General features: G+C 42.9%; 1 protein-coding gene across 1 annotated transcript; it reads right to left on the bottom strand.

The window, feature by feature from the left end:
• Positions 1-2046, bottom strand: LOC130197391 (piggyBac transposable element-derived protein 4-like). The gene is made up of 2 exons (XM_056420053.1): positions 1870-2046; positions 1-1719 (listed from the first exon to the last, which is right to left on the bottom strand). Exons 1-2 carry the CDS (start codon positions 2044-2046, stop codon positions 1-3), a joined length of 1896 nt encoding a protein of 631 aa, XP_056276028.1.
• Between the last annotated feature and the right edge of the window lie 18928 nt (positions 2047-20974).

The following is a 20974-nucleotide window of genomic DNA, read 5'->3' as shown; positions in this document are numbered from 1 at the left end:
TCATTTATGAAACTCGGAGAAGCACCCTCCCCTGCACAGGTGGACGTTGCATATCTTGCAGCCGAATACGCTCTCGTGGCGCAGTCCCTTGTTGGTGCAGTTCCTGCAGCGGCGAGAGCGCTCCGACATGCGCTCCAGGCGGTGTCCGTACTCGATGGGGGAGTCTGCGTGTCTCTTGCGCGCCGCCCGCTCCATGCCCCTCGCCCCTTGGTAGTCTCCGATCAGCTGCTGCGCCAGGCGCACCCGGAAGTGGCGCTGGGTGAACTGCTTGCCGCTGAAGCCCGGCGGCGGCGCGCCCCCCCGGCTCTCCCTCAGGATGACGTAGGCGTCCACGATGCACAGGTTGACGTAGAACCACAGGAAGTAGCGCCACCACTTCTTGCACGGCCGGCCCACCTGGTAGCACTCCCTCAGCTGGTCGCACAGGTCCACGCCCTTCATGTTCTCCTGGTACAGAAGCAAGGGCAGAGGTCGGGGCACGCCGAAGGACACGCCCGAGGAGGAGCCGTTCACGCCGTCGCCCTCGCCGTCTCCGTCCGCGTCCGGCTGCCGAGCCGGACTGATGCCCACGATGCCAGGCGCGGAGTTCGTGGAGAGGCAGTTGACCACCTTGACGTCCCGGGTCACCGTGGCGACCAGGTTGCCGCGTTGACACTGGTAGAACTCGCCCTGCGAGAGCTTGCCGACGTTGCGGGGACGCAGGACCTCGGGGTAGCCCTTGCGCCCCGGCTGGGTCGGCCCGCAGGCGTACAGCCCGTCCCTCAGCAGCCGCTGGAGGAGCGGCACCGAGGTGAAGAAGCCGTCCATGAAGAGGTGGTGGTACTGGCGCTCCAGGCCGCGCACCAGGGAGGTCACGACCCTGTGGCCCAGGGAGGCCGCGACCTCGTCCTCGCCGGGCTTGCCGATGTACATCTTGGCCCGGTGGCAGTAGCCGGTGCGCGAGTCGCACAGCATCCACACCGTGAGGCCTTTGCTCAGGGGCTTGGAGGGCATGTACTGGGTGGGGGAGAAACGACCCTTCATGACAATGGCGGACTTGTCGATGGTCAGACAGCGATTGGGCGTGTACGCGTCCCACATGGAGGTCTCCACCACGTCCAGGAGAGGCCGGATCTTGAAGAGGGCGTCGTAGCCACGCTCGCCGCGCACGGGCTCGGTCTCACGGTCACACAGCTGGAGGTACTGGGTGAGCTTTTCAAAGCGCCGGGCCGTCATCGTCTTCTTGAAGCCCGCGTTGCCGATGAAGATGTCGCTGGCCCAGTACATGCCGGTGTCCGGGAGCTGATTGATGCCCATGAGGATGTTCAAACCGAAATAAGCTGTCATCTCTCTGATGTCAGTGGGGTGCCAGTGGGGGTCGGATTTTCCGCTCCTCCTTTGCCGATAGAGGGCGTATTTGTTTGTTTGTTCTACCATGTGTTCAAAAAGAGAATCTGGGAAGAGTATCCGGAAATAGTCACGGGTGTCAGCATCGTCCCCCAGCGAGTGCTGAGGGCCGCTGTCCGCGGAGAACGGTTCGATCGCGATCACCTGATCCGGTTCGCCCCAGAAGTCGGCAGAAGTGCAGTCCGAGTCCGAGTCCTCTTCGAAGCTGAAGAAACTCCTGTGCTCCTCCTCCTCAAAATCGGAGAAATCGATATCCGAGTCGTTCGAGGCGGTATCGGAACAGTTAGTGGAGGAAGAATAATAACAGTCCTCTGCGTACTCCTCCTCGTCGTGCTGGATCCCATTACTACCAGTGACCAAAATTATGTTGCAGCCTCCTCCTGCGACGAAGCCGGCCGCGTCTGCAGCCTCCTCCGTCTCCTCCGCCGCGCTCGTGAATCCATTCTCCCCCTCGCCGCCGCCGCCGTCCTCCTCCTCGCGCACTTCGTCGTCGTCGTCTTCCTCGTCCGAGTCCGGCTTTCTGTAAGGAATCTCAAACCACTTCACATCGGCCGAGAGATTCAGCGGAGAGTCCTGGCTGTCGCACACCGTGCTACTTTCTGCGTCCGCGCTCGTCTCCAAAATAGTAAAAAGCTCTCTCCCTTTTCTTGCCGTCGCCATGTCGGGGTATTAAAGTGCCCCTGCATGAGTCTTTTTATGTATATTTGTTCAACATGGAAAAATAATCACACGAACCGGTCATCCGAAATGAACCGATGTTGCACTTAACGGAAGCCTCTTCTCCCCCCCCAAAAAAACTTGCTGGTCGTGGAGCTATGCGGCGTTTATACGCGTGATTCTCATTGTTTCCGCTCCTGGGTCTTCTGGGCTTTGTAGCGCAGTGTGGCCGCAGACGTCAGAAGCTGCATGCATGTCCTGCTTTGTAGGGCGTTTTGCGACTGCAGCTGGTGGGGTTGCTAGTTCGCTAGGCTGGCAGATGGCCGCTCGCTGTTCTAATGCCCGCTGGCATTCACCACTATCAATAATCTGGATATCCATCTCTGAGGGCCGTGGAGACACTCAAAACCACTGCGTAAAAATCTAAACATGCAGATCATATATGCTGCCAATCAGCCGTGTAAACAACTAAGAGTTGGAAAGTGTGGAAACTTTCTAAAAAATAAAAAAAAAAGCTACTGGAGGCAACACGACTCAACTCACACACTGGAGCCCATATAGCATCCTTTTTTGTGTTATTTTGAGGTATATGAAGGGGTCCATGTATGCATAATAAATAAGGAATTGTGTAAAAGGCACACGGCGTGATTCAAATGCACTGATGGATGCGTCCACATCACACAGGACTCCTTATTCATCCGTTTGCCACACAGACTACACACTGAACTCAGCAGCTTGTTCATTCATAAACATGCTTCTTCCCTCTGACAGGTTCCTACATGTATCTGAAGCCCTATAGGCTATTGTAGAATTAGGGACCTCCCTCTATTTTATGAATGTGGGCAGATACTCTTGTGTTTTACTCCAGGGCTGACATGAAGAGCGTCCTCTGATAAGATTGATTGATCCTCTTCTGGGCATTTTAATGAGCATTTTCTGTGTAAATATTTACAACCCAAAGTCGATTACACGATGCACATTGCAATGCAACAATTTATTCCCGCAGTGTGACCTGTAGTCGTCCCTGTTTTGATTAATAGCTAGCAGTGTTCTCCCTCAGGTGTAATCCCCTGAGATAACAGCTCTAGAATTTGAGATGTGAGTGGATTGTGCTCTTCATATACTTAAGTCCAATGAGATGTATTTTCTCTGATGTAGTATTAGCCAAACATAAACCACACACATATATATATATATATCTTCCATTAACAGTGGACAGGAAACGTAAATCAAGAGGGTTTGACCTAAAAACAACACAACTGGCTGTGGATTCCTTGCTCACTGGAGACTGGTTAAGTCATGTCTTCACTTATGGGGGGATGGGCTGCAGGAAGGGTCCTTCCCAAATTCTTTGAGCTGTGGCCTGAGTCTACATGGCTGGCTGAGCACTGGGCTGCTGCCCCGAGGCCCTGCAGCTGAGGCGTAATTTATGTGTCCTTCCTCACAGATTATTGTTGTCTCGGTGGTATCGTGTTGCCTGCGGAACGACAGGCCGCGCGGCCGCCGCCGTGTTTCTGCAGAGACGTCACCGAGGCTGTACAAGCAGTGTACGCTGGGAACCAGTATGTTGGAAAACAGTGGAAAATAAGGGAGGCTGTGGACCTCGGATATCCAGCCCAAAAATAGAAGTAAGAGGGGGAGGGGGGGGGGAGAGAAAAAAAATCTCACTCCAGCGTTTCCAGGCCCCTGGAGCAGAGCAGTACTGCAGCAGACCCCTCAGAGGCTCTCGCGGTGGGGTGGAGAGACGCCGACCAATGGGGGCGCAGGCGTTCAGTGTGTGCGTGTGTCTGTGTGAGTGTGTTTGTGAGTATGTGTGTGTTTGTGAGGATGTGTATGTTTGTGTGTGTGGTTGTGTGCGGCTAACTCAGCTCCTCCACAGCTCAGATCCTTTTCTCATGGTTGAGTTCAGAGATGGTTTCTCTCTCTCTCTCTCTCTCTCTCTCTGTGTGTGTGTGTGTGTGTGTGTGTGTGTGTGTGTGTGTGTGTGTGTGTGTGTGTGTGTGTGTGTGTGTGTGTGTGAGCAAATGGTGCAACCACTGCAGACCCTGTTGAAGACAGACCAACCCTTCACTAGTCTTTGTCCTTCCCCGACACAGTGTATTTGTGTGTGTGTGTGTGTGTGTGTGTGTGTGTGTGTGTGTGTGTGTGTGTGTGTGTTACAGCTTATTAATAGTAATGTATTCTTCCACTGCCTATGGCATCTTTAGTCTTAGTGAATTGAGAAAGTGAATCATAAGCAATGTGTTTGCTAGCATCAACTCGTTTAAACACGTGTGATCACAATCTGTCACACAACTGGTCAAAGCAAATATATGTTTAACCCTCCTGTTACCTTTACATTTACTAACATATTTTACCCTTGGGGTCAATTTCTCCCCAGTAATTAAAACCTCCAGAACATTATTTGAATTCATATTGTTTCCCAAGTTTAAGTGTGAGGTACTTTATTTTTGTTTGTTGACGACCTAAATAGCCCTTTAAATATATAAAAAAGTTGATGTTTCTTATATGTTTTACAAATTGACCCCAAAGAACACCGATGCGTACAAGTTGTGTACAGGACATTGAAAACATATCATCATGTGAATTTTATGTTTTTTTCAAGTTGTCCCCAATAAATTAGGAAAAGTCGTGAAATATAAAGCAAAATTAATGTTGTCAATTATTTTTTTAGAGACGTTAAATATTGAATGGGGTCAAATTGACCCCAAAGGTAATAGGAGGGTTAAAGTAAACCAACATGTGTTTTCATGACAACCAAGCCATGGATGTGTTACCCTGGGAAACACCTCACCTGTCCCAATGAGCAACGTGATACTGTAATGCTGACCTTGAACACTCACCTGGTTGCATCACTTTAGGCTACTATGTCACACTGCCCTCTGCCGGCCGTTGGTGCAAAGTAACTATTCATCAGCACTTCAGCAGGACTGGAGTAAAGATGAGAAGTGATTCCGAGGTGTGTTTTATTGTCGAAGTGTAAGTCTGATACTATATGGCATATTCAATGATAACAAAGAAAACCATTATTTAGATCATCCCTGCAGATGCCATATTTACACAGACATGTAGATGCTGTAAATATCTAGTGTCTACAGACGCCAGCGATTGTTTCTTGTGTTAATCATTTTAATATCCCAAATGATAATAATGAAAATAAAAATGCATACAATTATAAGAGAACCGATTGTTTGTTCAAAGTTAATCAGGCATTCTTAATTGTTTATCTGCTGAATGTAATACATAATAAAAAACAAAAATAAAAAAACACATCTGTATAAATATGAAGAGCTACTTTGGTTGTAGGCAACAGGTTAAGAGTATTCACCTCTAACCACTAGATGGAGGTACAACACAGAACACAGAGGGAGGATATAACAGTCTTCACTGTACTGCATATTAGGTTGTATGCTTTTTTTGCACACACAGCAGTTGATTAAAAGATTTCATGAAAGTGAATCTCTCCGCCTCGCACACATCTGGCATGAAGCAGTTGTCAGACCACATGTTCCTCTTTATGCCCGTCGCGCTGGACCAGGACCGGCAGACCAGTCAGGGAGACTCAGGCCTCGGCAAACTAGCAGAGCCTCTGCTGGTTCTCCTCTCAGCCGGACGTATGTCACGTGACGTAGTGCGATTCTACACTAATTCATGCATTCGTTTTAGCAATCATCCCAATTCTCATGTGTCGTGTTGACAAAGGTAAAGTGAGTTTATCTTTGTGAAGAATGAAAGTAAACAAGACAACAAAGTTAAACATGCTGACGAATATAGTTTGAACTGCTCATGTTCAGCAGATTAATTAGTGTTAGAAAAGTGGTTTGAAGCCTTACATATTGAGAGGAATCGTAATGTTTTGAAGATACATGAGAACATTTTGTCTCAACAGATACTTTTCGCATCAACGTAACAGAAAATGTAGAGCGTGCAAACGTCAGTGAGGGAAACTGTTCAATGTGAACTTCCCAGCAGATAATTATTGGTTTATGAGTTATGAAATATTGTCCTTTAAGATGTCTCCCTATGCAGGAAAATGTAAACGCTTTCAAATGTTTCCAAGTTCTTAGAAGTGCTTTGTTACTCCGGGAGTCATATTTTGCCATCTACCTCTTGCTCAGCATATGTGTTGTTGTTGTTGTTGTTGTCATGTGACATTAAACCGGACAGATTTACACAATGACGCATCAAAGACGACAACATATGGCGCATTTGGGGATTGTGCAAAAGTGTTTAATCTGTAGCATACAGAGCCGGACCGGAACCCTTGTCAGACGGTGATAAACAAAAACAACAACTGTTTTGTTTACTAAGCTTCTGACAGTCTGCCATAATTCACACCAGCCTTTGTATGGGAAACTGAGCCTAACTATTGATCTGAAACATAATGAATGCTATGTTTATGTCACTGGCTCATCCCACACAGTGTGATGTGCTACTGTGATTTGTATTAGTTACAATAAATCATCTGTCGGAGTCTCGCTGATTAACCAGAACGGTTTCCATGTAGCATTTAATTTCATTCAAATGGTTCTCGATGTGAAAATATTAAAAGTGGATTGTAGGCGTTGCAGTTATTAATTACTGTACGTTCTGTAAGTAACAAATAATACCTTTATTTTGCTGGCAGACAATTGAAACTCACATGGAAGATCCACCGAGTGTTGCGCTGACATGGCATCCAATAGGATGACTCACAGGAGTTATTTTCCAACTCGAAACAACACAAACACTAAACTATCACAAGTGTGTGGATGAGAAATTTGCTGCTTCTTCATAGTTGTCATCTGTCTTGTGCCTAAACTCCACAGGTCCATGATTCCCTGTTGCTGGTCTTGTATTTCAGCAGTTCTTCATTAACAGACTTACACTTACTTCAAGCTCAACCGAAAACATGATACCCGGGGAATATATCTCCCGATCGATATGCTGTGAGTCTTACCGTAGTTTAAAATCTGTTGGAAGGAGCAGTCTTTCCTTTGATATTTGATATGCTGCCATCAGCCAGAATCTGACCCGTGGGAGCTTAACTGCACCCATTCGGCATGGATTCTGCAACAGGCACGGTTTGGCACTGGACTGGCATGAAACCAGTTGAACTATTCAATTCAGCTCTTCAATACGGTAAGAAACAAGGTGTTCCTTCAAATCGTCCTTTCTCTTGAAGACCGTTACAGTCGCTTGTTTTGGGGTTCTCTGTTTTGCTCAATTACACTGGATTAGGAATCCGCTTCACCAAATTCCAAAGCCCACATGACCCATGATGGGAAGCGAAGCGCTCCGTGCACATCCCACTGTCAGATACAGGAATTGTGCCAAGAAATGACCAGAATACTTCACACTTATAAGCTATAATAATTGGGCAACTCTCTCTTTGTGTCTTTCTTCTTCCTCTTGAGAGTGAACCAATGGATCCTGTTACTATTGCCCCCTCATGTTAGAGCAGTGGAGGCAGGAAGTGACCACATATGGACCTTGTTACCGCATCCCTTGATGCTCACTCCAGGTCATAGAAACAAAGGTGTGTGTGGGGTGGTGCGCGTGTGTGTGTATGTAAGACACACACACACACACACACACATGCACCAGTGTGTGTATGAGAGAGATAAGGACACTCTACAAATGTCTTTAATACTGTTGCACAACTATCCCCACTCTTCTAAAGTATTTTCCTCTAGATATGTATTATTGTAATTGGATACTCCTTTTGATAATCCTTATGTAATTAAAAACGGATTAATATGGAAGATGTATGTTGGAGTATATATTTAAAAAAATTTAAAATCTTGTTTATTGTTTTTTGTTTTTCTTCTTCTTTATTTCATATTAATTTTCTGATTTATTTTGATTTCAATTTAGGATAGGAATTTATAAGCATTTTATTGCTTCTACCTATACCTTTTCAGTCTCTCTCTTTTGTATTTTTTATAGGATAATATTGTATTGTATTTGATTTGATTGACTGAATAAAAAATACAAACAAAACAAACAATATTAGCACTCTTTTAAAGATGAAGAGGACCCGGCCCTTGAAATGGAAATGACTAACGGACTTGTGATACTGCACCTAAACATTCTCACGGCTTCAGCGATCGCAAAAGGAGAGGTACTCATTTCGAAGTGAGGAAGCCTGCTGCACGTGTTTGGATAGAGCGCCGACTCTGTCCTGAGCTCTTTGCAAACAAAAGGTGAGTTCAACGTTTCCCGTGGGAGTTGAGAGAGAGAATAAAACATGTGCGTGTGGAACTGTTTGTTTCAAGCAGTCGAGCAACAAGACCGTAGGAGAGAAATGACAATGTGGGAAAGTCTTTCATGTACACTTACCGTTCAAAAGTTTGGGGTCACTTAGAAATGTCTTTATTTTTCAAAGAAAAGCCCTGTTTTTTCAATAAAGATAACATTAATCAAAAATACACTCTATACATTGTTAATGTGGTAAATGACTATTCTAGGTGGAAACGTCTGGTTTCTAATGAAATATCTCCAGAGGTGTATAGAGGCCCATTTCCATCAACTATCACTCCAGTGTTCTAATGGTACATTGTGTTTGCTAATCGCCTTAGAAGACTAATGTCTGATTAGAAAACCCTTGTGCAATTATGTTAGCACAGCTGAAAACAGTTATGCTGGTGATATAAGATATACAACTGGCCTTCCTTTGAGCTTGAAGTTTGAAGAACAAAATTAATACTTCAAATATGAATCATTATTTCTAACCTTGTCAATGTCTTGACTATATGTTCTATTCAATTTTCAATTCATTTGATCAATAAAAGTGAGTTTTCATGGAAGACACGAAATTGTCTGGATGACCCCAAACTTTTGAACGGTGTATGTTTCTCAAAGATAGTGCAGGGAGGTATACGTTGTGAGTTAATGGGTTTACAAAGTGGGAGATCTTTTGGCATTTTTAGTTTGTTATTATTCTTCCTACAACAGGGCGATATATCGCAGTTGGTATCTAAAACTAGAGACATAAACGCAAGAGGGGTCTTAGTCTTTTAATATAACTGAAGTTACGGCACATCTTTGTTCTCTTTACTCTTAAACAGAAGTCATTGTTTTTGGTCCCGAGGAGGAACGATCGAAAGTCAGCGCTCAGCTTCAATAGCTGATGTTAAAAACCACAAACCAAGCCATACATCTAGGTGTAGCTATGGATTCAGACTTTAACCTGACAAGTCATACGGTCCCCGTATTGCTGCAGGACTGCTGAGACCCTCAGAGACCCTCAGCTTCTTTAGATCCAGATTGAAGACTTTTCTGTTCGCTGTTCCCTTTCATTGAACCAGATTCAAGTATATTAATCAATTTCTGCATTTCACTCCTGTATTTTATTTTCTTGAACTGCACTGCAACTTTTATTCTATTTAATGCAATTTGACTGTTTTTAATGTCTAAAGAATGTTATCAATTGTTTTTAAATCTTCTTTTCTTTTGCATTATATGTTGATGTTTTTAATGGTTTTATGTGAAGCACTTTGCATTGCCTTGTAGAAATGTGCTCCACGAATAAACTCGCCTTGCCTTACTGTTGCTGTTGTGGCAGAGAAGTGACTGTGAGACATCCTCTCCCTCTCAGCCTGAGTCATGTCTGACACATCGGGAGGGGACAGAGGAGCCATTGTAGCGCTCTCAGTTCCCACATCTCAAAAACGTGTTAATCCGGGCAAAAAATATTCTCCTCCCTTCAGTTGAGCAAATGCAATATTAATTCAATTCAATTCAGTTTATTTGTATAGCCCAATTTCACAAATTACAAATTTGTCTTGGAGTGCTTTACAATCTGTACACATAGACATCCCTGCCCCAAAACCTCACATTGGACCAGGAAAAACTCCCAAATAACCCTTCAGGGGGGAAAAAAAGGGAAGAAACCTTCAGGAGAGCAACAGAGGAGGATCCCTCTCCAGGATGGACAGAACAATAGATGTAATGTGTACAGAAGGACAGATTTAGAGTTTAAATACATTCAATGAATGTGACAGAGTGTATGAATAGTTCATAGGAGGCATATTCCACGATGGAGACCTCCACGATCCATCAGGCAGATGGCGGCAGAGAGGAGGAGTAGCTAAATGATATTCTTAAACAATAACAGCATGTGCAAGAACGCTGCTGAGTCCTTTGTGAACTGACATCCTTCTTGGGAATTACCACGTGTTGAGAATAGGTGGTGGCAAGCACTTTGACCCGCTGGGATCAACCATTTTGCAGTGGATGTTCCTCCTCACTCAGCATTTGTAACCTTTTTTTCATCACTAGATCGCATACCAGTCACACCAATGCATGTTGGTGAGGAGGTGCAACGGAAATTGGAATCGTAGTGGGGAAAGAAGTTGTGAACAGTGGAACTGGACGATATCTCTGACACCATCACTTGTCCGACAGCGCCATTGGGCATCCTAAATGTGTCTCGATGTAGCTGAGCTTGAGATGCCCTGTAATGTGCATTGAGCTAGAATAGTCGTGTTATTTCAGTATGAGTGTTTTCTCAAAAATACAACATCAGGAAACTGTGAAGATGATTTTTTCAGTCCTATAATCTTTCTTTTTTTGGGAAAAAATGGACTGCATCCATCCCCAATCTTGGATTGTACATATAATCTACTTCTTAAGACTTGAAATATGTGTCAGTGTTGCTTTAACACTTAAAACTGCCCCCACAGGTGGATAGGTCACACACTTATTATCCTCATAAAGCACTTCTTATCCAAGCAGCTGCACACATGAGAACTCACATGAGTAATAATTTGTCATTCAAAAAACAATTAAAGGCGCACCTAAGAACATTCACCACTTGACGTATTCTATTGCTTTTTAGTCATCTGATTTTCTTTTTCTTTGTATGAATTAAGTTGAATTGCATAACATATATCTTATCCTTCGACTTTACTGTGCATCTGACTGCACTATTTTTTACTTTGTTGTACTATTTTTAACTGTTGGCTTCACGATATGTTTTGTATGTTTTTGTATGTATTGTATTTTGTCCTTTCTGTGGACCCCAGGAGGATTAGCGGTCGCAAAGGCGTCAGCTAATGGGGATCCAATAAATAAACAATAAACAATAAACATCACTTCTCCACTTCCCAGCATCTCCCTCAGGATGAACATGTTTCTACATTCACAGTTGAGATGGAGAACGTCGGGCCTCCGATGAGACATTTTGTTTCAGTGCGACCCCCCATATCTGTGATAGATGTGAACCTTTTACTTCACTCACTGCGTTTGTTTTGGGAGTGAAGAGAGGAAAGAAAAAGAAAATTGGCTGATAACTCACCGTCTTGCTTGTGTGACCTGACAGACACGTGTTGACGAGATTCATGTTGTGGATCATTTGTCCTCCACAGATAAACAGTTTGAGGAAATAAGGTTTAAATAAAGTCAGTGGTATTTGTAAACTCCTTTGTGTGCACGGATTAGAGGGTATCTCCTTTAGAATTGGCAAACACTACCGTTCAAAAGTTTGGGGTCATCCAGACAATTTTGTGTCTTCCATGAAAACTCGCTTTTATTTATCAAATGAATTGAAAATTGAATAGAAAATATAGTCAAGACATTGGCAAGGTTAGAAATAATGATTAATATTTGAAGTATTAATTTTGTTCTACAAACTTCAAGCTCAAAGGAAGGCCAGTTGTATAGCTTATATCACCAGCATAACTGTTTTCAGCTGTGCTAACATAATTGCACAAGGGTTTTCAAATCAGATATTAGTCTTCTAAGGCGATTAGCAAACACAATGTACCATTAGAACACTGGAGTGATAGTTGATGGAAATGGGCCTCTATACACCTATGGAGATATTTCATTAGAAACCAGACGTTTCGACCTAGAATAGTCATTTACCACATTAACAATGTATAGTGGGTATTTTTGATTAATGTAATCTTTCTTGAAAAAACAGTGCTTTTCTTTGAAAAATAAAGACATTTCTAAGTGACCCCAAACTTTTGAACGGTAGTGTACATTGTTATACTTCTTGTTGTATATGGCTGAAAGACACTTCTGACATTGAGAAATCAACTGTTGGATTGAAAAACATTTTTAAAACAAAAGTATAGTATAGTACTGGATTTTAGTCACCGAGAGCAATATAAAGAAGAAGAAAGAAAAACAGTATGAGTCAGATATGGAGTGAAGTGTCCAAATGGCACACTGTCTTTCCTTTCTGGCATATTTGAATGTAATGAAATCACAGCCAATATGTTACAGAGCGCCTGTGCTCTCTGTTTTCTCCAGAAGTTTCTGCCTCATAGTTTATTTACTCAAACCCAGAGATGCCTTTTTATTTCACTAAATCATAAACGTGTGAAGTTTAGCAGAGAAATATTATCTTTTCAAAAGTCTTGCAACGCTTAATTTCCATCTACTTCCCAGCGCCAGCCAGTGACTCGCGCGCGCTGAGTCATCGAGTCGACTTATTGTCGACCTCTCCTGAAGCTCTCCGTGCTCCGTCAGACATTTCCAGATTGACCCCCCCCTCCCCCCCCCCCCCCCTCCGCAAATGAGCCCGTGTGCTCTGGGCGGGACGGATGAAGGTGCCATCTGAACCCTGTGAGCTTTGGACTTCAGCTATAACACTGAAACTAATCCAAGTTCCAATTAGAGTGAGAAAATCTGTCTTTCTCTTCATTACTGCCTTCAGTATCAGAGCAGGAAGGGTAATTATCAAAACCTGGATGTTAATTTGAACCACAAGTGATATCATAGAAGCCCTGTACAGAGAACATGGTGGAAATCTCTGATACAAGTGATTATTCATGTTATTATTTCTCAATTTGAGCTTGCGCCCTTAAGCGTGGCTCCAAGATGGGCATCTGACCGAGTTCCCAGATGAATGCTGTGTTTACTTTGGGGCCTCTGCACAGCTCTGAGCAGCACTGCTGTCAGACCTGTGACTGGGCCAGGATGCGCCTGGTGATGTCTACGACTGTCTGGGAACACCAACCGTAAGACCGAACTGCCTCTTCTTTTACGGAGAGCAGTAAAACAGATGAAACACTACCAGGCATTTCAAGTTGGCGCAGACTGAGAAAGAGACGTATATGTCCTGCAGAGAGGATCAGAGACTAATGCAGGTATGGTTGTGTGGGAGAGTTGTGATGAATCAAAGATGATTACAGAGACTCTTCTTCCTGTGGAAAGGGCAAAAGAGTGAAATGCCCTGTATATTTAATATTGAACTCTGACAAAATTACCATAGTCCGTTGCCACACTCATATGGACAATAGCATGTTTCACATCTCCTGAATGAGCCTTTTCTTTTCCAACCAGACCACTCCCTATCATTATCTGACGGAGCTTGTATGATTTAATTGAACACAAAAGGGTGCCGTGTGATCAATCAGGTGAATTCGAGCATGATTTGATGCATGTGTACAAATCATTGGCTGCAATATCCATGCTTTGCACTATTTTTCTTCCCGGGACATTATGTGTCTTTGTTTGTGCTTTGGAACAATGAGGATTGTTGGACTGAAGGCTTGATGAAGCAGTCTGGTGTCAGGACATGAGGGTGTCTTTGTTGTTTCGCCCGGCCTGGCTCTCTGTCCCCTCTCCCAGCTCCTTCTCACTTCCCCCAGGCTCCGTACGCCTGCCACCATTTAGCCATCCACCAGATGCCCTCAGTCCCGCTCTCCCGTCATCCCATCCCGCCCTCATCAGCTGTGCCTGACCTTTGCTGTCCACCTCTTCACTTGCATTTAATTCACTTGTCAGCCACACTCCACATGCTGTATACCAGTCGCCCTCTCTTTATTCTCTTGTCAGATCATTGTCGTCGCTTCGCGGCTTCTCACCCGCCTGCTACACAGTGTTATTTGGACTCTTGAATTGGCTTTTGAAAAGAAGAAAAAACGAATCGCTGAATTCCTTCCGTGTTACATTTGGAAAAGGGAGAGAGTCGTTCACAAAAGAGGTGTTACTGTATTTAATCTCAACATGCTCACTACTGTCAGATACGACAATATTTGTATATTACATAACATCACATGTCATTTAGCAGACGCTTTTATCCAAAGCGACTTACAATAAGTGCATCAACCAAGAGTACAGAACAACAAGAATACAGAAAGTAACATTTCCTCAATGTAGTCAAACTACAAAAGTACCATAATAAGAGCTATTTAACCCTCCTGTTACTTTAGGGTCAATTTGACCCCATTCAATGTTTAATGTCGGTGTTCTTTCGGGTCAATTTGACCCCAGGCTGTTTTTCACTGTGTCAAACATATAAGAAATATCAACTTTTTTATATATTTAAAGGGCTATTTAGGTAGTCAACAAACAAACATAAAGTACCTCACACTTAAACTTGGAAAACAATATTAATTCTAATAATTTTCTGGAGGTTTTAATTGCTGGGGTCAAATTGACCCCGAGGGTAAAATATGTCAGTAAATATAAAGGTAACAGGAGGGTTAAACATTGAATGGGGTCAAATTGACCCTAAGGCAACAGGAGGGTTAAGTGCCACTGAAGTGCTAATCTGTGTTTTAATCCAGATATAGTCTAAAGATGTGTTTTTAGTCTCCGGGTGAAGATGTAGAGACTTCCTGCTGTCCTGATGTCAGTGTGGAGCTCATTCCACCAATGAGGAGCCAGGAGAGCAAACAGTCTGGATTTCAAGTGATTAGCTCGACGTGCAGGAGCCACAAGTCGGTTGGCTGTTGCCGAGCGGAGCCAACGTGCCGGGGTGTACGGTGTGACCACATCCCGGATGTAGACGGGGCCCGATCCGTTCAGAGCACGGTACGCCAGGACCAATGTTTTGAAGCGGGCCGCCACCGGTAACCAGTCCATGTTGTTCCTTTAATCGCACGGTTCCTAAGGCCGTTCTGAGAGCTGAAGTGGAGAAGTGCTCTCCACAGCTCAAAGTCTGGAGACCAGCCTGCTGGACTCTAGTGGCCATCTGATCTTGCAAAGTAGAAACACTCCTTGGTCTTCCTGGAAGTGATAGAGCAACTTAAACCTCGAGGACACACTTCCCAGCACCGCCGCACACAATGTGGAATCCTTACATGGCGAACGATGCCGTTCAGAATGGTTTTAAGGAAATGAATCCCTATGTCACAAAAGATACCTGCAAGGCCCACACCCAAATAGTTTTGAGTATTCAAATTTAAAGAAAAATATGTTTCATTTGAATGTATTCGTCTTGTAGCGGCCATTTGTCGTCCGAAATCAAACAAAAACATAAATCAAACCGCCACTGATGCACCGTGTGTTTTGGTGTTGACGCATGCAAAAGAAAGTACTGTCCATTTCCGCCTGTTAGTATTCTGAGAATTTATTTAAACCCAAAAAAAAAAGAACAAAAAAATGTTGACATTTCCTCTCCGTGCTGTGGTAAAAAACTATTGGCCACCCTGGTGCATGCTGGTCCTGTGCCTATCCACCACTACATATAACCACAGGTGCCCAGTGTTACCCAATCAGTGAACCTAAAACTAAATATATTAAACTAAACTACAACCATCATAAGAAACAACCAACATATCAAAATATAACCTAAATAAGCAATAAACAATCAATATTACTTTACAATAAAACCTAAATACAAATGTCAAATTAAATAGCTCCAACACGTCTATTTGTCTTAATTCAGGCAGTAAGCATCATCACAATCAACATTAAAATGAACTCTAGGTTAAGATTAGGACAAAGGTCAAGCACCAGCTTTAAGGTTTGTAAAACACCTCTATTGCAAAATAGTACACATAAAACACTGACTAAAGTGTTTAGGATCGCCACTTTCACACGGCTTTACGTGCCACATGGACATGTGCTCATCAAAGGACGAACGAGACCACGCGCCCGGACCTATAGGTGCACGATGTGACGAGCGACCGAGGCGTTATTGATGCCATTCGAAAGCTCATTCGGCGTTTCTCAATATGCGTTCTTGTGCGTACTTTCCTCTACTTGTGTCCTCGTGACTCGTGAAACGTCATCAGTCGCAGCCCAAGTACATGTTCACATTCAAAGTTCGCTTCTCGCAAAGCACGGTCAAAACGCCCGGATGTGACTTGATCCTCCCACTTTCCGGAGGATGCATCAGAGGAGACTTGTGGGTACTCTGGCCAGCCGATATCCCAGAATGCATTTCACCAGCAACCGGAAACGGTAGCGGAGGAGAAAATAAACTACTGACAGTTGATTTTTACCTTCGCATTGAAAATGCCGGAAGGTTATGTTTTGATCGCTGTGTATTTATTTATTTATTTGTATGCGTGTTATTCGCAAATCTCAAAAAGTATTGAACCGAATCGCATGAAATTTGGTGGGATGATTGTTTATTATCCGGGGACCAGTTGATTAGATTTTGGGATCGATCGGGTCAAAGGTCAAAGGTCAAAGGTCATGAACAGGTCAAAATCTTTCGCAGAACTCAAAAAGTATTGAACCGAATCGCATGAAATTTGGTGGGATGATTGTTTATTATCCGGGGACCAGTTGATTAGATTTTGGGATCGATCGGGTCAAAGGTCAAAGGTCATGAACAGGTCAAAATCTTTCGCAGAACTCAAAAAGTATTGAACCGAATCGCATGAAATTTTGTGGGATGATTGTTTATTATCCGGGGACCAGTTGATTAGATTTTGGGATCGATCGGGTCAAAGGTCAAAGGTCATGAACAGGTCAAAATCTTTCGCAGAACTGAAAAGTATTGAACCGAATCGCATGAAATTTGGTGGGATGATTGTTTATTATCCGGGGACCAATTGACTAGATTTTGGGATCGATCGGGTCAAAGGTCAAGGTCAAAGGTCATGAACAGGTCAAAATGTTCTTGAATCGCATGAAATTTGGTGGGATGATTGGTTATTATCCGGGGACCATTTGATTAGATTTTGGGATCAATCGGGTCAAAGGTCAAGGTCAAGGTCATGGAAAGGTCAAACTCTTTTTTTACCATAGCACGATACATTTTTGTCCAATTGGCATGCAACTAATGCCAAAATGTTCATAATTCAATGCCCAATCTTGTGATATGCGAAGGTATACGCTCTACCGAGTGCCCATTCTAGTTTATAAATACTACTGTTGTTGAGTCACGGAATGTCATTTTAGGATGTTTTGTATATTTGACTGTAAAACATAATTTACAGTGATTAATTAGAGTAAACCCAGGAGCAAGAACAGCTGATGTGGTGACGTCATCAAGAAAGCTGCTGTTCCAATCGCAGAAAGACCGTCCTCCCGTTCTCCGGAGTCTGACTCCAAAAGAACACAAGTCTGTACTCGTGTTCTTTGAATTGAGAAACGCCGATCGATTCCTCGGACAGGAAGTCAACTTTCGACGCGTCTCCGTTTTCACTCGGGGGTCATCGTTAAGTCCGATCGCAGCGTCTCCGTTCATCTATTCGGCCTTGAGGAACTGCCCCCGTGACGCAGAGACAACTCCCGCTCTGGGCTAATGAGCATGACGTGAGTCGTCCACTGCACCGACTGAAAAGGAGACGTGCGGCGCTCCACATCTCGTGGCCCCGGCGGGGAGCTGTCTTCAAGGACTAAGTTTGACATTTTAAACTTTCCATAAACTTTCTGGTAAAAGATTACATGTGGAAGGAGTTAGAGCGACCGAGAAGTCCCGAGTCTCAAGGTGAGCGGTGTGCAGCGGACATGTTTAAACTAATCCGTCGTGCCTCGGCGCCCCAGACTTGCCCTGCAGGGAGGATATTGGTCTCTTTCAGCTGGCAACATTCAGGGTTCTTACACATTTTGACCAATGGATTTCCATGACTTTTCCATGACTTTAAACCAAATTTCCATGACCAAACTGAAATCTCGGTATTAACATGAACATTTTTGAAAATGTTCCGTATTGAGAGCGTACGCCGGTTTATATTTTGAGCGTCTTTCTTTTAAAAACGTATTAAATATTTCAAACTCGGCGTAAATGAACATGTGATTATAACACATTTCCATGACTTTTCCCAAACTTTTATGATTTAAGTTTTTTCCATGACTTTTCCAGGCCTGGAAATAACCATTTTAAAATTCCATGACTTTTCCAGGTTTTCCATGACCGTACGAACCCTGAACATTATTCTTGTCATTTGTTCCCTCGAGGGCTGAAAAACAATGGTTGCACTTTCCAAATAAGAAAGTGCGGACAGAACAAAGGCTTTACAGCAGGGAAGGTGATGTCAAGCATTTTTAATCTATAATAATGTGGCCTTAGACACCAGAAGCAAACAAAAGAGGGCCCTTGCCCTCCTTGGTATCAGTAAACTAAGAAGCCACACGCTTCAAACTAAACCCCCAAGCAGCAAAGTAAGGGGTCATCGGGAGGTTGGCATGCTGACACACAGCAGCTGTATAATAACAATGGTAAATGGACCGTACTTGTACAGCGCGGGCAACTTGTCATCATTCACCCATTCACACCCATTCATACACTGATGGCAGCGGGGTACCGTGCAAGATGCCGCCTCTCATCATTCATATTCGTTCACACAGGCCAGAAACAGCCTGTGGGAGCCATCTGGGCCAAGTGTCTTTCACAAAGGGAACATGGACACGGTCGAGCTGAGCCGGGGTTCGGACCTCCGATCCTGCTCTAACACCAAGTCACAATCACCTCCAGAACTAATTCGTTCTCTCTCTCCTCTTTTCTTGTCTCGCTGGCGTTACGTCTCTATCTTTCATTGCCTCCAACAACTAAAAAGTGTAGTAATTCAAACGGGCTCTTCTGATCCTTTAAAGAGCCACGGTCTGTTGGGACACTGAGGTCCGCTCAGTGGGAGATTGGAGAGACTTTATTAGCCCGATGGCGTTTGAAGTCCTCCAAACGGCGACGAGAAACTCTCCCGCCTGATCAAAGGAGGGAAGAGACGAGAAAAATGAAAGAAATTGGAATAATGTGCTCTTCTGCTGGAGCTGTACGGGTGGTGATGTTTACAGCATTCATTCATTTATTGTTTGTTTGTGTATTTTATTCAGTCAATCAAATCAAATACAATACAATATTATTCTATATAATATACAAGAGAGAAAGACTGAAAAGGTATTGGTAGAAGCAAAAAATGCTTATAAATTCCTATCCTAAATTAAAATCAAATAAATCAGAAAATGTATATAAAATAAATATAAATAAATAAAGTAAAAATAAATAACAACAACAAAAGATTTAGATGTGAGTAATTGTGAATATTATTACTACTTACAGTGTCGAGCTGCACAAGGAACATCACAATGTACTGCTGAAGGGAAATGTGCAAATGTAGTGAGCCATTCAGGAGCATTTAAGGTAAACGTCCTTATCAGTCATCTGGGAATCAATTTCCATCGCCACTACATGAGCAAATAAAAAAGAATGATATGGTAATTAAACTGAATAAGCCCAGTATTACTCCAATCAGTAAGGTCGACATGACTCCTGACTATATGCATCAATCACATGCGGCTCTTTGCAACAGAGCTGATATTAGCAGTAATTATATGCAAATGAGCGATGGAGCACCACCGTGTATTCAAAATAAATCGTTTTGGAGGAGACGTCTACATTTCATGCCGCCCCGTGCTGTCCGTGCTGGCCCAACAATGCCTCATAAACAAAACATTTAGGTGTAGCTCACATATACCGTCGATATGAGTATGTCGGCAAGTTGTACTGCTATAAGGTCAACAAAATGTACCACTTAGTTTTACTTTAGTTTTATATTTATTTTGTAGGTCCTTCTATGGCGGGCATTGGTGTGATACATTGCATTGGATGATTATTGTGCAATTCATAAGACCCAACCACAGAAATATTTGAATACATGCCAATTAGATTTAAATAAGTTTAATTTGACTGTTTCAACCCCTTCTTGAGTGTCAGGGATACAGTTCTGGTGGAGGGAATATTGTTTTACTTATGTAATAATAATGTAAGAATGACATTTACAACTGAATTCTGACATACTGAGAATAAGAGGGTCTATTATATGAGCCCTTTGGCCTCCAGTGTGATTCTGATGAGCCAACTGAAGCGTAGAAATCCAAACACACATCAAGTCCCTTTAGAAACAACCGGAACAACGTTGTCATTGCAACTGAACCACATACAGGACTGTCTCAGAAAATTAGAATATTGTGATAAAGTTCTTTATTTTCTGTAATGCAATTAAAAAAACAAAAATGTCATGCATTCTGGATTCATTACAAATCAACTGAAATATTGCAAGCCTTTTATTCTTTTAATATTGCTGATTATGGCTTACAGCTTAAGAAAACTCTAAAATCCTATCTCATAAAATTTTAATATTTCCTCAGACCAAGTAAAAAAAAAGATTTATAACAGCAAAACAAAATCAAACATTTGAAAATGTGTTTCCAGGTGTTTCGAGTTAATTAGACGATTCAAGTGATTTGTTTAATACCCTACTAGTATACTTTTTCATGATATTCTAATATTTAGAGATAGGATATTTGAGTTTTCTTAAGCTGTAAGCCATAATCAGCAATATTAAAAGAATAAAAGGCTTGCAATATTTCAGTTGATTTGTAATGAATCCAGAATGCATGACATTTTTGTTTTTTGAATTGCATTACAGAAAATAAAGAACTTCATCACAATATTCTAATTTTCTGAGACAGTCCTGTACACTACCGTTCAAAAGTTTGGGGTCATCCAGACAATTTCGTGTCTTCCATGAAAACTCACTTTTATTTATCAAATGAATTGAAAATTGAATATAAAATATAGTCAAGACATTGACAAGGTTAGAAATAATGATTAATATTTGAAGTATTAATTTTGTTCTTCAAACTTCAAGCTCAAAGTAAGGCCAGTTGTATAGCTTATATCACCAGCATAACAGTTTTCAGCTGTGCTAACATAATTGCACAAGGGTTTTCTAATCAGATATTAGTCTTCTAAGGCGATTAGCAAACACAATGTACCATTAGAACACTGGAGTGATAGTTGATGGAAATGGGC

Source organism: Pseudoliparis swirei, chromosome 7, assembly GCF_029220125.1.
Source record: "Pseudoliparis swirei isolate HS2019 ecotype Mariana Trench chromosome 7, NWPU_hadal_v1, whole genome shotgun sequence".
Taxonomy (NCBI): Eukaryota; Metazoa; Chordata; class Actinopteri; order Perciformes; family Liparidae; genus Pseudoliparis; species Pseudoliparis swirei.
This window is presented reverse-complemented; position numbering and strand designations above follow the sequence as displayed.